The 19,153-nt window shown below is 37.1% G+C and overlaps 1 protein-coding gene and 1 long non-coding RNA gene across 2 annotated transcripts; both read right to left on the reverse strand.

The window, feature by feature from the left end:
* Positions 1-15,515: 15,515 nt before the first annotated feature.
* Positions 15,516-16,736, reverse strand: LOC133798718 (protein MOR1-like). The gene is made up of 5 exons (XM_062237207.1): positions 16,558-16,736; positions 16,197-16,262; positions 15,977-16,094; positions 15,837-15,871; positions 15,516-15,599 (listed from the first exon to the last, which is right to left on the reverse strand). The coding sequence occupies exons 1-5, from the start codon at positions 16,708-16,710 to the stop codon at positions 15,516-15,518; spliced, it is 456 nt and encodes a 151-aa protein (XP_062093191.1). The 5' UTR covers positions 16,711-16,736.
* A 755-nt stretch (positions 16,737-17,491) lies between these two features.
* LOC133789121 (uncharacterized) lies at positions 17,492-19,153 on the reverse strand. The gene is made up of 3 exons (XR_009873494.1): positions 18,988-19,153; positions 17,735-18,668; positions 17,492-17,527 (listed from the first exon to the last, which is right to left on the reverse strand). It is a non-coding gene; the product is annotated as an uncharacterized LOC133789121 (long non-coding RNA).

Raw genomic sequence — 19,153 nt, forward strand, 5'->3', positions numbered from 1 at the left:
TCCTCTTTGATTTCTTTGATGGACTATCATCTTCTGTCTTGTACCCACCAATCTGCTTCTTTTTCCCATGACTATCCAAGTTAATGGCAAGATAATCGCGATATGTAGCAACTTTGGCAACCATGTTCTTTGGGATGTCATCAATCTTCCCATGGATAAACAAATCAGCATACTTGATAACAAATATTCCACAATCACTAAAAAACAAACAAAAAAACAACAAATGTAATTATTAAAAAAATAAACATAATAAAAAAATAAACAACAAATTACAAAAACTAGTTACTTACTTGTCCTCTTGAGAAGGAAAGTCTTTGGCAAAGTTAAAATCAATTTGGATCCTTCTTCCCAACAAAATATGGACCAACATTCAAGTCCAGATCTTTCCTAGAAACATAAGAATCAAGAAGGTCTAGAAAATATGGTAAAACAATAGAATAAGCATTCACATATGGCAAAGCAATACTCTCATTCTTCTTCCCCGCCAAAGAGTTGTAGACAATTAACATCCTACTCTTTATGGAAAAGTGGATAAAAATCCAATGCAACTGAACCTTCACATGCATAGGAAAAAGAACATGATCCGCATCCACCCAAGGAGTGTTACAAAACAAATGTTCACTAATAATATAATATGAAACCAGGTTATCAAAACGAATGCTGCTTTGATCACATTTGGCTGCCAAAAAGTTATCATACAAACCCTTGATAGTTGCATCAAACTAGGAGTCTGTAGTTGTAACCCTCTTGTTCAAACTATCACTCAACTTAATCTTCTTCCTCAAGTAATAAAAACAAACATTGATATGCTACACAAAATAAATAAACAAAGAAAAGTCAGGAACCTAGTTACTAACCAATAAATAATAATCAAAATAAGTTACACACAATACTACAAGAACCTGGTTACTTGTAAAAAAAATATCAAAACCAGTTACAAACAATACTAGAAGAACCTGGTTACTTGTCTTAACCATCATCAACAAAAATAACAAAACATCTAAACAAACAAATACTGGTTACAAAGCATTATACCAAGAACCTGGTTACTTACAGTGCCCATAAGCTCTTCCCCACAAGTTTGAAGCTTGTAAAACCACATCTTATCATAAATTTTAACAAAAGAATAATCCATCGGTGGATTGATAATATTATTAACATCAAAAAATTTCTTCTTCCTTCAAACAAAAAAAAATTATATTAATAGACATTTACTTATCAAAAAAAATAATATCAAACAAGATAAAAAAAAAACATACTTATTTTTAAAAATCATTTTATCCTCAATCCATGTAATATAATCCATACATTCATTCATTGAAACATTATGTCCAATTTCATCTTTAAATGGAAGCAACCCTCTAACAATCAACACCTCTTCTACCTTCCTCTTCACATTTTCTTTTACTTCAGATGAACCAAACTCAGTAACAAAAGGAGATTTAACATGACTACTAGGTTTAAACTCCCTCTTTTCAATAGCAACAGGAACTTCATCAACATCACCAACCATCACAACTTTCCAATCATCCTTACTCCCACTAAATCTATTTTCTCCTTTTGCATTCTCCACAATTTTATCAATAACCTTCAAAATCTCTGGACCCAAATATATTTCTTCTAAACTGAACTCAGGCTTCTTTGAATAATCCTATAATGAAGAACAATAAAATCAGTTACAAAAAATTCAATTTTACATAAAATAATACAAAGAAACAAAAAGAAAAATTGATTTCAATACCTTAGTTCCACCCACAACATTTGACAACTTCAACCTAGTATAAACACCATCAAAATTTTCACTTAAATCCTTCCCAACACCATAAAATAAAAAGTGAAACTGGATACACTAATAACAGGTTACACTAATAAACTTGCAAATAACAACATACTATTAAGAAACATAAACCAGTTACCTTACTACCATCAAAATCTTCACATAAATCCATCCCACAAACCTGGACCAAAAAAAAAAAGAATCTGGTTACAACAAAAAATGGTTAAAAAACAATAAAACATAGAACAAACAAGTTACCTTAGAATCAGGAGAAATGGGGCTAGATACTTTATCAAAATCCGCTGGCTTTGTCACTTCATTAAATCCAGCAGTTTCATCGTTAGAACATCCAACTTTTTCTGGATTTTTTTCAACGATTCTTCCAATCATTGTAGACAAATCACAGAGTTTCCCCATGAACTCAGACCTCATAATTGCAATATCACTAATAATAGATAGTTGGCTCTCTTTTATTGAAGATATTGTTTCACAAATCAATCTCAATTTTTTACTATCAACCTGAAAAAAAATATAATGAAATAATTTTCAAAACAACAAAAATAAAAATAAAAACAAACCTATAAATTTCAAACAAAATAATTTTTTCTTAACTAAAACAAACACCAACACTAACAAATACCTGGGAACCCGAACCATCATCTCCATTGTCAACACACTCCTTGGGCAAATATATAGGCTCAAACTTAAACTTATTCACTACTGGTTTCTGCCTCTCCCCAGAGTTTGGATAAACATCCAAGATAGTCAACTGAATAAATAAAAAAATATACATAAAAAAACCAAGAAACTGGCTACCATGTTCCGTAACCAGCTACACAAACAAAAATCCTAAATGATTAAAACAAATTTACGTAGTAACCAGTTACAAAATAAAATATTATACATTTTTGCTGTTAAAAATCTTTGTCACCAAGTTTGAATAGAAAGCATTATCAAAACTCTTCCAATTCAACAAACGGGGATACTTTTTCCCAACCCTCTGACAAAACTCAGGATTCAAATCAGATACAGTTTCATATATCCAAACTAGAAAAGCAACTGGAAAACCAAGAAGTTTATAAGGATGAAGCCCAACCTTCCCATCAACAAAAACACCATCAAAAATTTTATTACCACCCTTCAAAGTAATTTTCATATAACGAAAAGTCCTATCCCAAACAAACTTCCCAAAACTAATATTTCCTAATTCAGACAGATCATGATCAACCATCTCAAAAAAAAAGTCATCAACCAACTTCTCACTAGTATATCCATACAAATAGTTTACTAAAACATGAAATATCCCCAACTTCACAACATCATAATCATCTACTAACTCCTTACTATTGAAAGCATTTCACAATTCTGCCTTTGACACTTTACCAACAAAACGACCAAATATTTTTTCTTAAAATGAACTTTCTTTTTATGAAAAAGACTTTGTTTACCTAAAAATGGCTCCTGATGACGTGGCAATAATTTATTACACGTGGTTGGCACGTGGCAACGTCAAAATGAAGGAATGTTGTTCGGCAATCGACCAGGTGCTCCTTGCACCATCAGATCTCGTGATTAGATGCAACCAGTCTGGTCGCATGCTTCGGTTTATTTCCTTTAAAGATATGTAATCTTGTAATAACTACATTTATTATTTTCTCTTTATTGCCTTGATACGTTGATATTAAGGATAATTAAGGCCCATTGGCCCATGTAACCCCCTTGAGCCTATAAATATGAAGGAGAAGGCTCAAGGTAGGGACTTTTGAACCTTGAATCTGAATACTCATAGAAAGAGCATAGTGTGATTATCCACCGAAAAGTTGTAATTCTTCTAAGGCTGGTGAAACTCAAGAACCCTAGTTCTTTGATCACGGCATTAGGATTCAACATCAATAATAACACTAAGTGGACGTAGGTTATTACCACACTGTTGGGGCCGAACCACTATAAATCATTTGTGTCATATCTTTACCATTTGATTCTACTCTTGATTTCTGTTTGTTTCATTGTCGTTATTTTGACTCCGTGTCGTTGGCCAAATCAATGGTCAACATTCCGGTGCTTTCATTGAGAGTTGAACTCAAGAAGCATTAAGAAAATCAAATGGCAAAGACATCCAAGAGAGACGGACAGGCTGCTGGCGCTGCGTCATCTCAAACTCCTCCTCCAAATGTGGCTGAGAATGAACCACATTTAGATTTTTAAGAGGAGGAATTCGATTCGAAAACACTGAGGCAACACTGGGGGTGTTGCAGGATGAGTTGGTCAATCTGAGGGCCAATCAGGAGAATGCACAAGAGACCTTGGCGCTGCAACAAAAGGAGATTGAACGTCAGCGCCAGGAGCTGAAGGAGCAGCAGGCGGACATGGACCGTTAGCAGAGAGAGGCCACGGCCTCTTGAAGCAGCCTATCAATTGGCCCGAGGATAGGCTGCGCTGGCCTCACAACCGGATCAGCCACCGAATGCACCACCACAATGGGCCCAAAATCCGAGTCCTCCAATTCAGCCAGCGAGCCCTCAACGGCTGGAGCAGCCACCTGTCGCTCAGGATGATCTCCCAATTCGGGATCCTGAGCAGCAGCCGCCATCTCAAGCTGGTCGCAGCAATCCGCAGCGCTAGAGGCAGAATAGGGCCATGCAGCTGCCCCGCAGCCCTAGACGCCCAGGGGACGAAGAGCCAAATCCACCGAGCAGGGGGCAACATCCTTCTGCCAACAGAAGGCATAATGAGTCAGGCTCTACAGTCAGGGGCCCCCCATGGCATAATAATGCACCGGCACCCAACGACCAGCGCAGGCCTCCCCCTGACGCTCGGGAGATGCCAGCCTGAGGAGGAATAGCGTGACCAGTCGGTCGCGCCACAGTCGGCCATAGTTTAGAGACGGCCATGAATATAATGAGGTCGACTCTTGCAGGAGAAACGCTGGTCGGGGGAATGAAGAAAGAGGTGGAGACAGAAACCCCCCACCTAGAGAAAATAGGCCTGTGAGCCATAACGCTGGGGGGCAACCCCGACAACACAATGTCTTTGATCGGCTGGGCGCCAGGGAGCAAAAGTGCAAAGATGATGACTTGAGGGACGTACTCAATGACCGGCGTGAAAGGCACGATGAGTATGATCCTTTGGCACCAGCCGCCCCAGCGATCCTAAACGCGATTGACGCTCAAATTGATGCTCTAAACTAGGCAGTACAGCAGCTGGTCGAGAGTCGAACATCCTACATAGAGTACGACCGGAGGAGAGGCACTCCGTTTGTAAAGAGGATTGTTGTAGCAGAAACCCCCAGCGAATTCAAAATGCTTGTACTACCAAACTTTGATGGGTACGGGGACTCAGTATCTCATGTCAATAAATTTGAGATACAAATGGATATTCAGAAGGTGTCGGATGATGCCCGCTGCAGGATCTTCCCCGCCATACTATCTGACACCACTCAGGAGTGGTTCTTTAAGTTCCCTCTTGCTAGTATAGTATTCTGGGAAATGTTCGTGAAGAAATTTTACGGACAATTCTATGTTGGTCGCGTACACCCCACTAAGGCCAACCAGCTGGTCGAGATACGCCAAAAGGAGGGAGAGCCCTTAAAGGAGTATGTCCAGCGCTTTATGTGAGCAGTAGCTGAAGCCAAAACAATGGGCGACAAGGGAAAGATGATGGCCCTAACTGCCGGGGTCAGACGCCATTCTCCCCTCTGGAACAGCCTAAGGAAGAACGGGGGTAAAGAGTACCCAAGACTTTTTGGATCGAGCTGATCGATACATCAAGCTCGAGGACGTGATTGCCAACGAGGGGAAATCGCCTACAAAAGATAAGGGACTGAAGGAATATCTCGCCAAGGCCACCAACGAGTCGGACAAACCCAATGGAAACGAGAACGGAAATGGCAGAAATGGTGGAAAAAGGGCGAGTAATGAGTCATCATCGTCTAAGAATAAACGCCCCAAAGGCAATAGATATGAGCCGAGATTCACCAACTATACGGCCCTTGTCGAAAGTCGAGCAGAGGTCTACCAGGCGACCAATGCCAATGTCCCTTATAAGCGACCAGCACCTATAAGGAAGAATATCCCTAAGAGGGATACCACAAAATTCTGTCATTTTCACAACGACTACGGACATGACACCACTGAGTGCAACCAGTTGAAGGATGAAATTGAGTTCCTGATCAAGCAAGGACGTCTAAGGAGATATGTGCGAGCCGCGGGAGGGTCTCAGTGAGAGGCTCAAGGTGGCAATGAGCAGGTGCTTGCACACCAACACTCGCCACCTTTACAGCCAACTCCTGTGGCAGGTACATTACTCACCATCTGTGGCGGCCCACACCTTGCAGGGGACAGTGGGAAGGTGAGGGAGAGAAACGCTCAGACCTTACGCCACGACCAGGACATCGAGATCATGAGTGCAGAGGATCGAGCACCAAAGAAGGCTCGAACAGAGGAGGAATTGATAACCTTCTCTGAAGACAATGCCCAGCACGTACGATTCCCACACTCTGATCCGCTGGTCGTTGACGTTCAAATAGCCAACATGATGGTTAGGAGGGTGTTGGTTGACACAGGAAGTTCAGTCAACATCTGATACAAGTCTTCACTGGAAAGAATGAAATTGTCTGTCAAGGACCTGGAGCCATGCAACCAAACCATTTATGGTTTTTCTGGCGAAGGGCTTGCCCCAATTGGGTCGATTAGGCTCCCAGTTACAGCAGGAACTGCACCTACGAACAGGACATTACTCACTACTTTCATAGTAGTTAATTGTCCTTCAGTGTATAATGTTGTCATTGGAAGGCCAATTTTGGTCGACCTGCGAGCCATTACCTCGATATGGCATCTTTACATGAAATTCCCAACCGACGTAGGGGTAGGATGCGTGTTGGGAAATCAGCAGGAAGCAAGGGAGTGCTACAACACCTCGATATCTAAGGCAAAGAAAGGTGTATCGAGGGAAGTTGCCGGAAAAGAGTTGCAAACGGCTATTGATGTACAAGCCCAATCAGGTGATGATGTCACCAAATAGGGCATTGCCCAAAGTGAGGACAGAGATTTAGATCCTCGCTTTGGAGATTTTGATGAAGAGATAGGACCCATCGAGGACCTTGAGGAGGTCCAACTCGATGAAAAAGATCCAACCAGGGTTGTGAAAGTCGGTAAAAACTTAGAGACAACAACGAAGCAAGCACTGGTAGAATTTTTGAGGAAAAATCAGGAAGTCTTTGCCTGGTCGCATAAAGACATGGTTGGAATAGACCCTGCAGTCATTAGCCATGTCCTAAACATAGATAAGAGTTTTCCACCAGTGCAACAGAAAAGGAGGTTGCTCAACAAAGATAGATCAAAAGCTCTGAAGGAAGAAGTCGAGAAGCTAAAGGAGAATGGATTCATCCAGGTAGCGTTTTATCCATCCTGGGTCTCTAATCTCGTACTGGTTCCAAAGCCGAATGGAAAATGAAGAACGTGTGTGGATTTCACAGACCTTAATAAAGTTTGCCTTAAGGATTGTATCCCACTCCCTAGAATCGACCAGCTGGTCGATGCCACTGCAGGGCACGAGATTCTCTCATTCATGGATGCATACTCCGGATACAATCAGATCAGTATGCATCCCCTTGACGAGGATCACACTAGCTTTCGGACTGATATAGGGCTTTACTGTTACAAGGTAATGCCCTTCCGTTTGAAAAATGCTGGCACAACTTACCAGCGACTAGTCAATCACATGTTCAAAGAGTTGATCAGAACAAACATGGAGGTTTATGTCGACGACATGTTGGTCAAGTCGAAGAAGGCAGAAGGACTCATAGGGGATTTGCAAGAGTGCTTCAACGTCTTGAACAAATATCAGATGAACCTGAATCCCCTCAAGTGCTCCTTCGAAGTTGGATCAGGGAAATTCTTGGGATTTATAGTAAACTTGCGAGGAATTGAAGCCAATCCCGAGAAGATCAAAGCCCTGGTCGATATGAAATTGCTAACAAAAATCAAAGATGTTCAAAGCCTGACCGGGAGAATTGTTGTTCTCAGTAGATTTATTTCCAAATCAACAGACAAATGAGTCCCACTTTTTAATCTACTCAGAGGCAACAAGAAATTCGAATGGACGAAGGAGTGCGAACAGGCTTTTCAAGCCTTAAAGACTCATATGTCGCAACCATTGATTCTATCAAAGCCGGTTGATAAAGAAACTTTGTTCATCTACTTGGTGATCATAGAATACGTTGCTAGTGATGTCCTAGTAAGAGAAGAGGATGGCGTGCAAAAGGTTGTTTATTATGTAAGCAAGAAGCTAATAGGAGCAGAGCTGTGGTATCAACATATTGAAAAATTAGCCTATTGCCTGATCTTGGCCTCCAGAAAATTGCGGCCATACTTCCAAGCTCATCCAATCACAGTTTTGACCGACCAACCTCTACGGCAAGTTTTGCAGAAACCAGAAGCCGCAGGCCGATTATTGAAATAGGCGGTCGAACTTGGGCAGTTTGATATCTCTTACTTGCCAAGAGCAGCGATAAAAGGACAGGCTCTGGCCGATTTTGTCGTAGAACTCACTAGGCTTCCAGACAGCGAGCAGCCAGAAGGGCATGAAGAACCTAAGTCTCAAAGCCAAACTCCTTCTTGGAAGTTATTTACAGATGGTTCTTCTAATGAGCACCACGCAGGAGCAGGAGTGATTTTGATAACGCCTGAGGGGCATCGATTTCACTGCGCAATCAGATTTGACTTCACTGCCTCTAACAATGAAGCCGAATATGAAGCACTGCTCGCAGGATTACGGTTATCCAGAAGCATGCACATAAAGTCACTTGATATCTACAGTGACTCTTAGCTAGTGGTCAATCAAATCATTGGAGAATATCAGGCCCGAGGCTTAAAAATGCTTGCTTACTTAAATAAAGCAAAGGTTCTATTGGCGCAGTTTGATAAGTACACCCTCCAGCAAGTACCTCGTGACCAAAATTCAAACACTGATGCTTTGGCCAAGTTATCAAGTGCCAAGGATGCTGACACTCTAAACATAGTGCCAGTTGAACGACTATCTGCACCAAGCATCCGAGCAGAAGAGACCTCCTTGGTGATTCAGGCGGTGGATACATGGATGGCACCTTACATAGAGTATCTAACGAAGGGTGTGTTTCCAACGGACAGAAACAAAGCCAGGACCCTTCAGCGGCAGGCTGCTAGGTATATCCTGGTCGATGGAATTTTGTATCGGAGGGGATACTCAATGCCACTCCTCAGGTGTATTTTGAAAGAGAAGGCCAAAGAATTAATGAGAGAGGTCCACGAAGGTTTTTGTGGGGATCATGCTAGGGGCATAGTTTATCAAAAAAGATCTTAAGGCAAGGATACTTTTGGCCAACAATGAATGAAGACTCGATGGAATTTGTGCGAAGGTGTGACAAATTCCAGAGGTTCTCAAAAATTCCACAAGCAGCTCCTAATGAGCTAAAACAGATGCAAAGTCTGTGGCTGTTCGCAGTCTAGGGTATAGATCTAATTGGATCTCTGCCCACAAGAAAGGGCGGCATCAAGTACGACGTAGTAGCCGTCGATTACGTCACTAAATGGGCCGAAGCTGAACCACTTGCAACCATAACGACCAAGAAAGTGCTGGATTTTGTAGTCAAGAACATCGTGTGTCGCTATGGATTGCCAAGAAAGATTGTTTCAGACAACAGCACCCAATTTGATAGTGATTTGTTCACAGATTTTTGCGAGCGGCATGGAATTATCAAGAGCTTTTCTTCAGTTGCTCACCCTTAAGCCAACGGACAAGTCGAGACAGTCAATAAAACGCTAAAAGATACTCTGAAGAAAATACTTGAAGAAGCAAAAGGGGCATGGCCAGAGCAATTGCCTAAAGTCCTTTGGTCGTACAGAACGTCCCATTGCACAGGAACAGGCCATACCCCATTTTCCTTAGCTTATGGATATGAGGCTATGCTGCCTGGTGAGTTAGATCCGACATTGCATCGAAGAATAACATACGATCAAGGCTCTAATAACCAGCTATTGATGGAATCTCTCAACTTAGTCGATGAAAAGCAAGATCAAGCCCAACTCCGAGTAGCAACTTACCAGCAAAAGGTCACTTGATATTTCAATTCTAAAGTACGCGAAAGGAAATTCAATGTCAGAGATTTAGTACTGCAAACAATTTTCCTCACCACCCACAACTAGGCTGCTGGAGTGCTCGGACCTAATTGGGAAGGACCGTACCAAATTGTAGAAGTCCTCCATCCAGGCACTTACAAACTTGCTCGCTTAAATGGAGATCTCATTCCTCGATATTGGAATGGAGAATACCTGCGCAACACTACAAGAAAAAATGCTTTTAATAACACCGAAAATGTGTTATCAAAACATACGATAACACTTTCTGATGTGTTAAGACCGACTATGTTATCGTAGGTCAGGGTACTTTACATAACATTTTATCAGTGTTATACAGATGTGTTATTGTACTGTCAACGATAACAGAATTTCTGTGTTATTTTAATATATAGATAAGTGTTGAATTATGTTATTTATAGTCGATTATATAACACTTTTTTTGTGTTATACTACACTTTAGTATAACACTTTTTTTGTATTATACTACACTTTAGTATAACACTTTTTTGTGTTATACTATACTTTAGTATAACACATTTTTTGTGTTATACTACACTTTAGTATAACACATGTGTTATATTAGATTAGAGAAGCATAATCTTTTTTTACTTACACAAAACTAGGAAAACAAATATGAAAGTTGAAGCCAAATAAAGTAACATAAATAGATTTTTATTAATTACTCAAATGTAATTACAATATTTAGTCTACTAGTCTAGGCTTAAGAAATCATATTACAACATAATTTATGCCCAATTCAGATTCCTTTATCACTAAATACAAAACAAGAAATGTATACAAAAATTAGTGAAATACATTCTTCCATTCTAAAGGCCTCAACTACAAATGTTGTCAAGAATTGCTCCAAAGAAATCATTTCAATATACCTGCACATTGTAAAAAGAAAGTCATTTTATTATTAAGAACATAAGACTTAAGCTAGTTTCCACCTGTAAGCATATAAAGTTTAAATTAAATTTGTAATAACTCCAAAACTTGACAAAACAGCAAGGTATAGCAAGATGTATTACCATACAAAACAATGACTGAAGCAACAAAACATGCAACTTAAAACAAGGCTTGTGAAATGTATCAAGATAACAAATATATCTATAAGAGCAACACAGACAAACATCAACATTTAGAAATGGTCAGAGAGAGAGATAGAATGAAAGAAAGGACCTATAACAACGGTTATGCTTGCAGTGATCACTACTAAGATACCAAAATGAATTAAAAAAATCTTAAGCTTGAGAAGATGAGATTTGCAGATAACCAATACTAGACTAGATAGAATCTCACATCCATTACTGGAGGAAGAAACCTAAATAATTAAATAATTAACAAGAAACTAAGATATACCATAAACAACATGACACAGCATTATTTGAAGAAAAAATTGCTCATGAAACATTACCCATGGCTGGTTATAACAATAGGCATATTCATATAACAACAGAAGAAAAAGAAATCCCAGACCAGATGCAATATTCATATATTTCATAAAATTATGCATAAAACAATATGAATCTACTTTCTCTAGTATAAGTATAGATGTAATATCACAAAGATATCTTTCAAGTATAGTTGTAACAAATGACTCTGTGCATGAATATTAATGCTTTCTTTAGTTTCTTCTTCTTTAGACTATAAGTATCTAACTTTAAAATGTTTCTATATCTTGGTTCCCATAGGTATCATGTCCAGCTAGTAGAGAGAAATGTTTGCTCTTCTAATGAGTTAGCCATTTACTTAAAGATTATCTAAGTTAATTCTATTTGATCATCTAGAAATAGTCTTGTACATTTTTGTGACAGTGGAGTATAAATGTTTTTTTGTTTTATTCAACCTTTTTCAGTTTGTTTAATGAGAAAGGACAATAGTTATTATTACAGCTTCTGGATAGTTAAAAGCCTCACCTTCTCTAGTACTAGTCAAGCACAAAATAATGACAGAGTAAAGAAATTTTTGAACTTTTCTATCCTAAAGTTTACAGTATATGAACTAGTTACCCATTGGAATAAAATTAGTGCAAGTAAAATATATCAGAGGGAGCATAGTTACCAATGTCTCTTTTATTCCACAGCTAAACTCTCAATAGAAATTTAAAAGAATAAATGACAAACACGAGATCACTTCACATGAGTATATGTAGAAAGCATAAGCTTAGATATGTAGAAGTACTTAACACATTTGGCCATATTATATATATGTAGTGTAGATTCATCATAACCCAAAATTATCTACCAGTGCTGATAGATAATTATCCAAAAGAGAAAAAGCAACTTTTAAGCTATTGTTTGCAAAGTGTCAATAAGGACAACGCAATGATTCACCATTTGTATCGGCTAAATCCAAATAATAACAAAGAAACCTAGTTTAAAATTTTTAGCAAACATATATGTATTATCATTTAACCAGTTTCAGTAAGCATATAAAGATATAGCAAACATATTAAACTAGTTTCAGCAAGCAAAACAAGCCAAAGCAGAATTTGGCACAAATTATTTAATAGATTTAAATAACAGTAGAAAAAACTAAAAAACAGCACAGATAACTATAGAGCCTAATATGCCCCATAGAGCCTATCATTTAACCATATGTATTATGCAAAAGAACAAGAAAAAATCTAACTTGTAAGATGACACATTTAACAACATTAGCAAGTCACCCATAATAAAATATTTATAATAGAATAAAACATAAAGAACAATAGAACGAATTGCAACTTTTATTAGGAGACAATAGCTTCAACACAAGATTTCCTTCAAACCATTGCATGGAGCCTTATAAAGATTGAGCAAAAGGAAAAGAGACAGAGAAAAAAAAGGGGGATAAGTCTTCCAAAAATTAGATAGTAACTTAACATACAAATAAGAGCAAAAATAAGACACTTGAAACATATTTATTAAGTGCAGTACAAATAAGAGCAAAAATGAAGGAAGCTATTCTAAAATACTGAGGAAAATTACCTGTTGTTTGAGCCATTCATTGTAAAGTTGTTGCCAACCAAGTTACTGCCAAAAAAAAGATCATCTTGTTACCATCTAAAAATGGAAACGGTTATGATGAAAAATCATGGACCTATTTGAAACTACTACTATTTTCATTATTGGGCTAATGAAACTACAATCCTCAACATTAAAACAAGAACATAGACAAATACATTTTACTAAGCTATACACAGATTGAATTTAGTTCAACAATTCAACTCGTTCACTTGTTCAGAACAATTCACATGAAATAAGATTTTACAATTCTCCTGATTCAAGTAATGAATTTTTAAAAAGGAAAATACAGTAAGATCAACTTTACAGCTTACAAATAAAAAATCAGTACATAAGTTATATTGTAGACATCATTAGTTACTAATCATGGATTAAGTTCAGTTCGACATTACATATGATTTTTCAAGAGTATAGGAGTGAGGAAGAGAGCATAAGGATTGCGACCAGGAACCATCTCAGTGAAGATGTTGACACAGTAAAAATGTCATCACAAATCAACAAACTCAAGTTATACATGATCTAAGGATCTGTAATGGATGTGAACAACCATTGAGGAAACACAAATTCATTATAGAAGTAACAAGAGCAACCCATTAAATGTAACAAATGTATTATTAGAGAGCCCTCAGATCTCATAGCTATATCAGATCATTAACAATATTAACCACAGAATTCCTTGACTTTTATTGGATTATAAAAAATGCAAAAAGCAATCAAAGAAAAGAAATACAAGTTCCAATCAATTTAGAACCTAATATGTTTCATCCCTGCTTCAGAAGTTCACAAGAGAAGTGCAAACAAACTTCTCTACAGAAATGATTTAAATGTAAGACTTACTCTTTCAAAAATAAATCCAGGACCTACAGCTTCACAAAAAGTAGTAAGGCACTTCATGGCATGAGCACGAGTCTTAATGTCAGTGACACGCTCACTTATACCTGTCAATTCAGGAATAATGACAAGAAAAAATAAGGAACTATCTAATCAACCACCAAACAACTAAGAAGCCAAATACCCGTGCAAAAGAGATTACACAGTTTTAAGCAAACAAATACCAGCTCCAAACTTATGATCAACCAAAACCAAGGAACACTTACCCAGAAGGCAAAGCACTACACACTTCTTAGGAAATTGGTTGACGAAGAGGCTATGAAAGTAACAACTTCAATAACCTGCTACTGAACCTGCACTATTCAAACTCCATGCCTTAAATAACTATCTTCACAGCCAAAAATATCCACAAAGGTAAAAAAGACAGATATCTGCGACAATGAAACCTTTAAATACCTGGACATTTTTCTCACTCCAGCCAGGGACAGCACACAGTAAACGAATCAATAACTCAACCCAGTGGTCTAGGTCTGATAAACCTTCCACTTGTTGTTTAAATGAAGATATTGCTGCAAAAAAAGTCATTTTAAGTAAATAGAAACTAAAGCATCCAAAAAGATATATCAATTCCATTCCCATAAGGCTTTTATCTAAGAAATATATTACACTGTTCTACCAATTCTTTAATGTAAAATATCTGGAAAAGCTCAGTACCATCAAAAGTAATATTTTTGTATAGTTACTGCTTTCATGGTGTCTCGATGTACATGAGGTGCTACGAAAAGGAGGCCAACTAAGTTTTGTGTCCTAAATGATGTGTTTTAGGAAAAAAGGCCAGAGTTAGTAGATCACTTGTTTATGCATTATAATTTTTCTATATTGTTGTGGTTTAAGTTATAAAGAGAGTTTAAAATAGCAGTGAGCTAAGCTACAACATTGCTCCGATCTCTTGGGATATGTTGTTCCGGGTGACAAGAGGTTAAAGATGTATATTGTTGTAACAATGGCTATCTACTGAGCTATATGGCTGGAACACGATAGAAGAATATTTGCAGATGTTGAGGAAGGTTTATAGATATTTTGCATCGCCATTCAGTTATATGATGCATAAGAGTTCAATGATATTTCGTTTTAAGACTTGGTATGGTAGTGGAGTTTTATTTTACATTTGTAATGTTATTGTATGCACACTAATATCACACTCCCCTTGTATTATTTCGTCAAAAATTCAAGTATAGTTTATTTTCAAAAAATAAATAATATATAGTGAAATGGATGACATTAAAGGTAGAAGCCATGCCTAGTGTGATTGCATAACCAATAGGAAACAATCACAATTAAATAAATAAAAAATCACCTAATTTTTTATTAAAAAAAACAGTATCATTATAACAAACCTTCAAGTCGTTCCTTCCACACAGCACTCTTCAATTGGGAAATAGTATCTGCTTGTACAAGAGAACCCAATTTGCTTTCAATCTCTTCAAGACCCATTTCAGATGGCTGCAAATATTCAGAAAAATAGTGAGACAAAAAGATGTAGAATTTGAAGTAAAAATTAGACAACTCACATATCAATAAGTGTGTACCACTCTACCTCAACATCTTCGGGTGTTTCAACAGATTTAGAGGATTTTTTCTGTGCAGGTGCATCACTCTTCTTACTCACACCCCCTTTAGCAGAAGCCCCTTTTTTGTTGGTAGGTTGATAGAAAATATCGTCAATCACAAGATATCAAGATCAAAATAACTTCAACAACCTATGAACAAAAATAATTAATAGTGTCAAGAACTCACAGCTGCTTGAATAGGCCTCTTCCCACTAAGCATGCTTGCTGCTGACTTTTTAACAAATGAAGCATCTAATGCCTGCATACATTAAAGACGTAAATAATTATCCTTTCTCGTTGGAGGTCTCAAGGATCATTCTTAACAAACAAAAAAATACACGCCGGTAGGTGGCAAAATCATGTTTATTGACCAAATAACTTTGTAATCCATAAGAATATTAACTAAAAGCATGTAACATAGCAACATTACATGCAACCTCTCAACATAGCATTGTTCTTTAACTTCCATAAATCCATTATATAAGAAATAACTCACCTCATGAGAGGATACGGTTGCACCAGAAGCTTGGACTGTTGCTCACACAACAATAAGTATGCACACAAGGTTATAAAAACTCACAAGAATGTTGAACAAATTAGTGATATAAGAACTGATGCTATAAAGATATTACAAACCTAAGCTTGTATTAGTGGATGTGCCACCTTCAGAACCTGAAATCATTTCAGAAAGCTTCTTTCTTCTAACATCATCAAGTTTCTCAAGTGACCGCTCCAAGGGTCTCATACCAACCAACTAAATAAAATGGGCAAAGAAGAAATAAATCCATACCATCAATAATCAAAATTCAGAATTAAGCAGCAAAAGCACAAAATTGATAAATAAATAAAACGATACCTTAGCTATCGCTGCCAAAGCTGAAAAGGCTGCATCCCTCACATCTGGAGTCCCATCATTGAGGCACTGTGAAAAAGTAAGAAACGATAATATAGATAAGAGAGTCCATGAAACACCATGAACAGGATAATCCATGGTCAAAAATAGGTTACACCATTATTTTTTTATTTCCCTTTGTCTTCTAGATTACAAATTAGAAAGTAAGAGCACCAAACCATGAATTAGTGCTCTAAACTCATCAAAACTAGTACTGAAGTTGTCTTCTAAAATAAATGGGAATAAGCAATGTTTAGCACATTTTACTCAACTGATTGTTCAAAAATATGAAATATATTACAACTACAAACATAAATGCACTTACCTCCATAAGGATAGGCACATAGTCCTTGTGCACCTTTAAAATAACAGCCTTGTTACTTGTTTCAATACAGAATGTTACCCAGTTAAGAGTTGATGACCGTACAAGAGGAACTTTATTTTTTACAGCTGTCTTAATATCTGCAATAGACAACATCCATTACAGTTTAGGCAAAATCAAAATTACCACCTATCAAAGCAATTACAAACACTCAAATGCAAAGAATTTATGTCATCTAATCTCTAATAAAAAAAAAAACTTAAACCAAAAACATAGTAAGGAATCCTATGACAATACTATATTCTGAATTAAAGAACTACAGCATAGGATAAAGATATACTTGCCTTCCATAATGTCAGTTAGATCTGAAGACTTTGATTTAGTGCCTCGGTAGAGGCAGGTTTTTTCTCTTTCAATTTTTCCTTTATAAAAAAAAAATAAGAGAGAGAGAGAGAGAGAGATAAATCAAAGGAGTTAGATAAATGCAATAAACCAATATCCCTTCTTCAATCTTTATTAAATTATTTCTAAGAAAAATCTGAGATAAACCAGATCAAAATATATATTAAAAGTAAAATTGAATAAAAAAATCACTTTATATACAAATCAAAGCTACGATCAACATCATTTGAACTTCTAAAAAAAGAATCTACTCGTATGACTAAGTGCACTTTTATTAATAAGAAAAATGAATGTACAAGTCAAAATCCAAAAAAAAATACCACCATGCTCAGTTGTAAGTAACTGGCAAAAAGTAAATGAACACTTGAACAGCTTGGTTACATTCAAACAGTCTGTTTGCATTTTAAGTTGATATAATATTATTTTTTTAGCTAGCAAAAAATGAACATACCAGCAAAACTGGCAATAGGAAGCGTGAACTTGCAGAGAAATTAGTTCTTAAACCCCAAGCAAGATTGCCAATAGCTTGAATTGTCTCGACTGCTACAGCGATATTAACATCTGTTATGAGCTGTACAGAAAAAGAATTAAATGATTTTTATTCATCAACTCAAAAAGCAAGTATAAACTTATAACAGAAGTAAGAATATAAAGCATGAAGTTAAAACTTAATGGAGCAGATTGAACACTTAACTATGCAATATTAAAAATATCATTGGCAATAGATAGAGGTATAAACGATGCAAACGAAATACCCAAACATAAAAAGACAATGTACCTTTTTTAGTGTCCGACAGATTTCTGAGAAATCACCGGGTGCTATTCTTTTTGTTGAAGCAAGCTTGGTTAGCTCTGCAACAGCCTCTTTCCATTCTGACCACTTGGTTGGTTTCTGTGACATAAGGCACAAGATGTTAAAAGTAGTACAGGAACATCAAAACCAAATATTCCTAAATTAAATCACTACAACCAAAAAAAAAACTGAACTAGTTTGACGGAGAGAAGAAAGAAGACTGACCACTCCATCCCAAAATCCAGACTTCTCCAAAGGAGCCAATATATCAACAGGATCAACGAGCTCATGCTCATCTATTTCCTGAGGAGCTGACAATTAAAATATGTTAAACTATGCATAAACAGGAGAGCTAAATAACCAACATCTCTGCAGTAAAAAACACTAATAAAATATAACACTAAGTGTCAAACTCCTACAATGGTAATCACTTGTTACCCGCTGATAGAACACCTGCTTGTCGTCATTTAATATCAACCAAGAAAAAGAATAATCTAATAGACTATGTGTATTAAAACTGAAATAAAAAAAAAAAGGCCTAGAGAACAATAAGCAACAACTACATTAGCCTATAGAAGAATCATTCACTAAATTTCACAATCTTAGTCCATTGAGGCATTTTCACACACACTTGGTTTGCATCACAAAAAAGGAAAGAAAAATATAAAAATAAACACAAAATCCATAATCCAAAATCCAAAATCCAAAAGGAAAGAAAATACAGCTGGGTGCATGTAATAGATATCTCTTTTGGAACCATGTTTATTTTCTTGCATATAAATATCAGTAGAGTGTGAAAAAGAAAATGATGGCTTACCACTACATCTGGGCGAACTTGGAGGCTTCTGCTCGCAGGGAAGAACGACGACGAAGGCTAAGAAAATAAACACACCCTGAAATTCATCGAACAAGCATAACCCTGAAAAGTCATTCAAAATACCCGAAGCACATATAAGAACTAAAAATCTCACAAAGACCTAAGCTACAGATGATGCAAATGAAGTATATAATCTTTCTCATGTAAGAAAACAAAATACAATATCAGAATCTAAAAATCAAGTTTGGCTGTGGAGATGATGCAAAATATTCTTTGCATCATTAAGGGAAATCCTGAAAATAAGCAGCTAACCAAATAAAAATCACAAGTCGGGCAGCTCCATACAAGAATCAACATCAGAATCCATAAATAGAGACCCATTCTCTCACCGCAAGTAGAAACCCACAAATAAGCTATTTACCAGTTGAGAGTTGCGACCCCTGAAGCTATACGCGAAGCACTCCAGAAAATGGGGCCTTGAAGCAGGCGAGAGACACTTTTCTTGGCACCAAGCAACGGGGAAAGGGCAAGGTAGAAGGTTGGCGCCAAGCTACAGAGAAATGGGAACGGTGCTTGAACAGCGGTGA

Source organism: Humulus lupulus, chromosome 1 (assembly GCF_963169125.1).
Source record: "Humulus lupulus chromosome 1, drHumLupu1.1, whole genome shotgun sequence".
NCBI classification, from domain to species: Eukaryota; Viridiplantae; Streptophyta; class Magnoliopsida; order Rosales; family Cannabaceae; genus Humulus; species Humulus lupulus.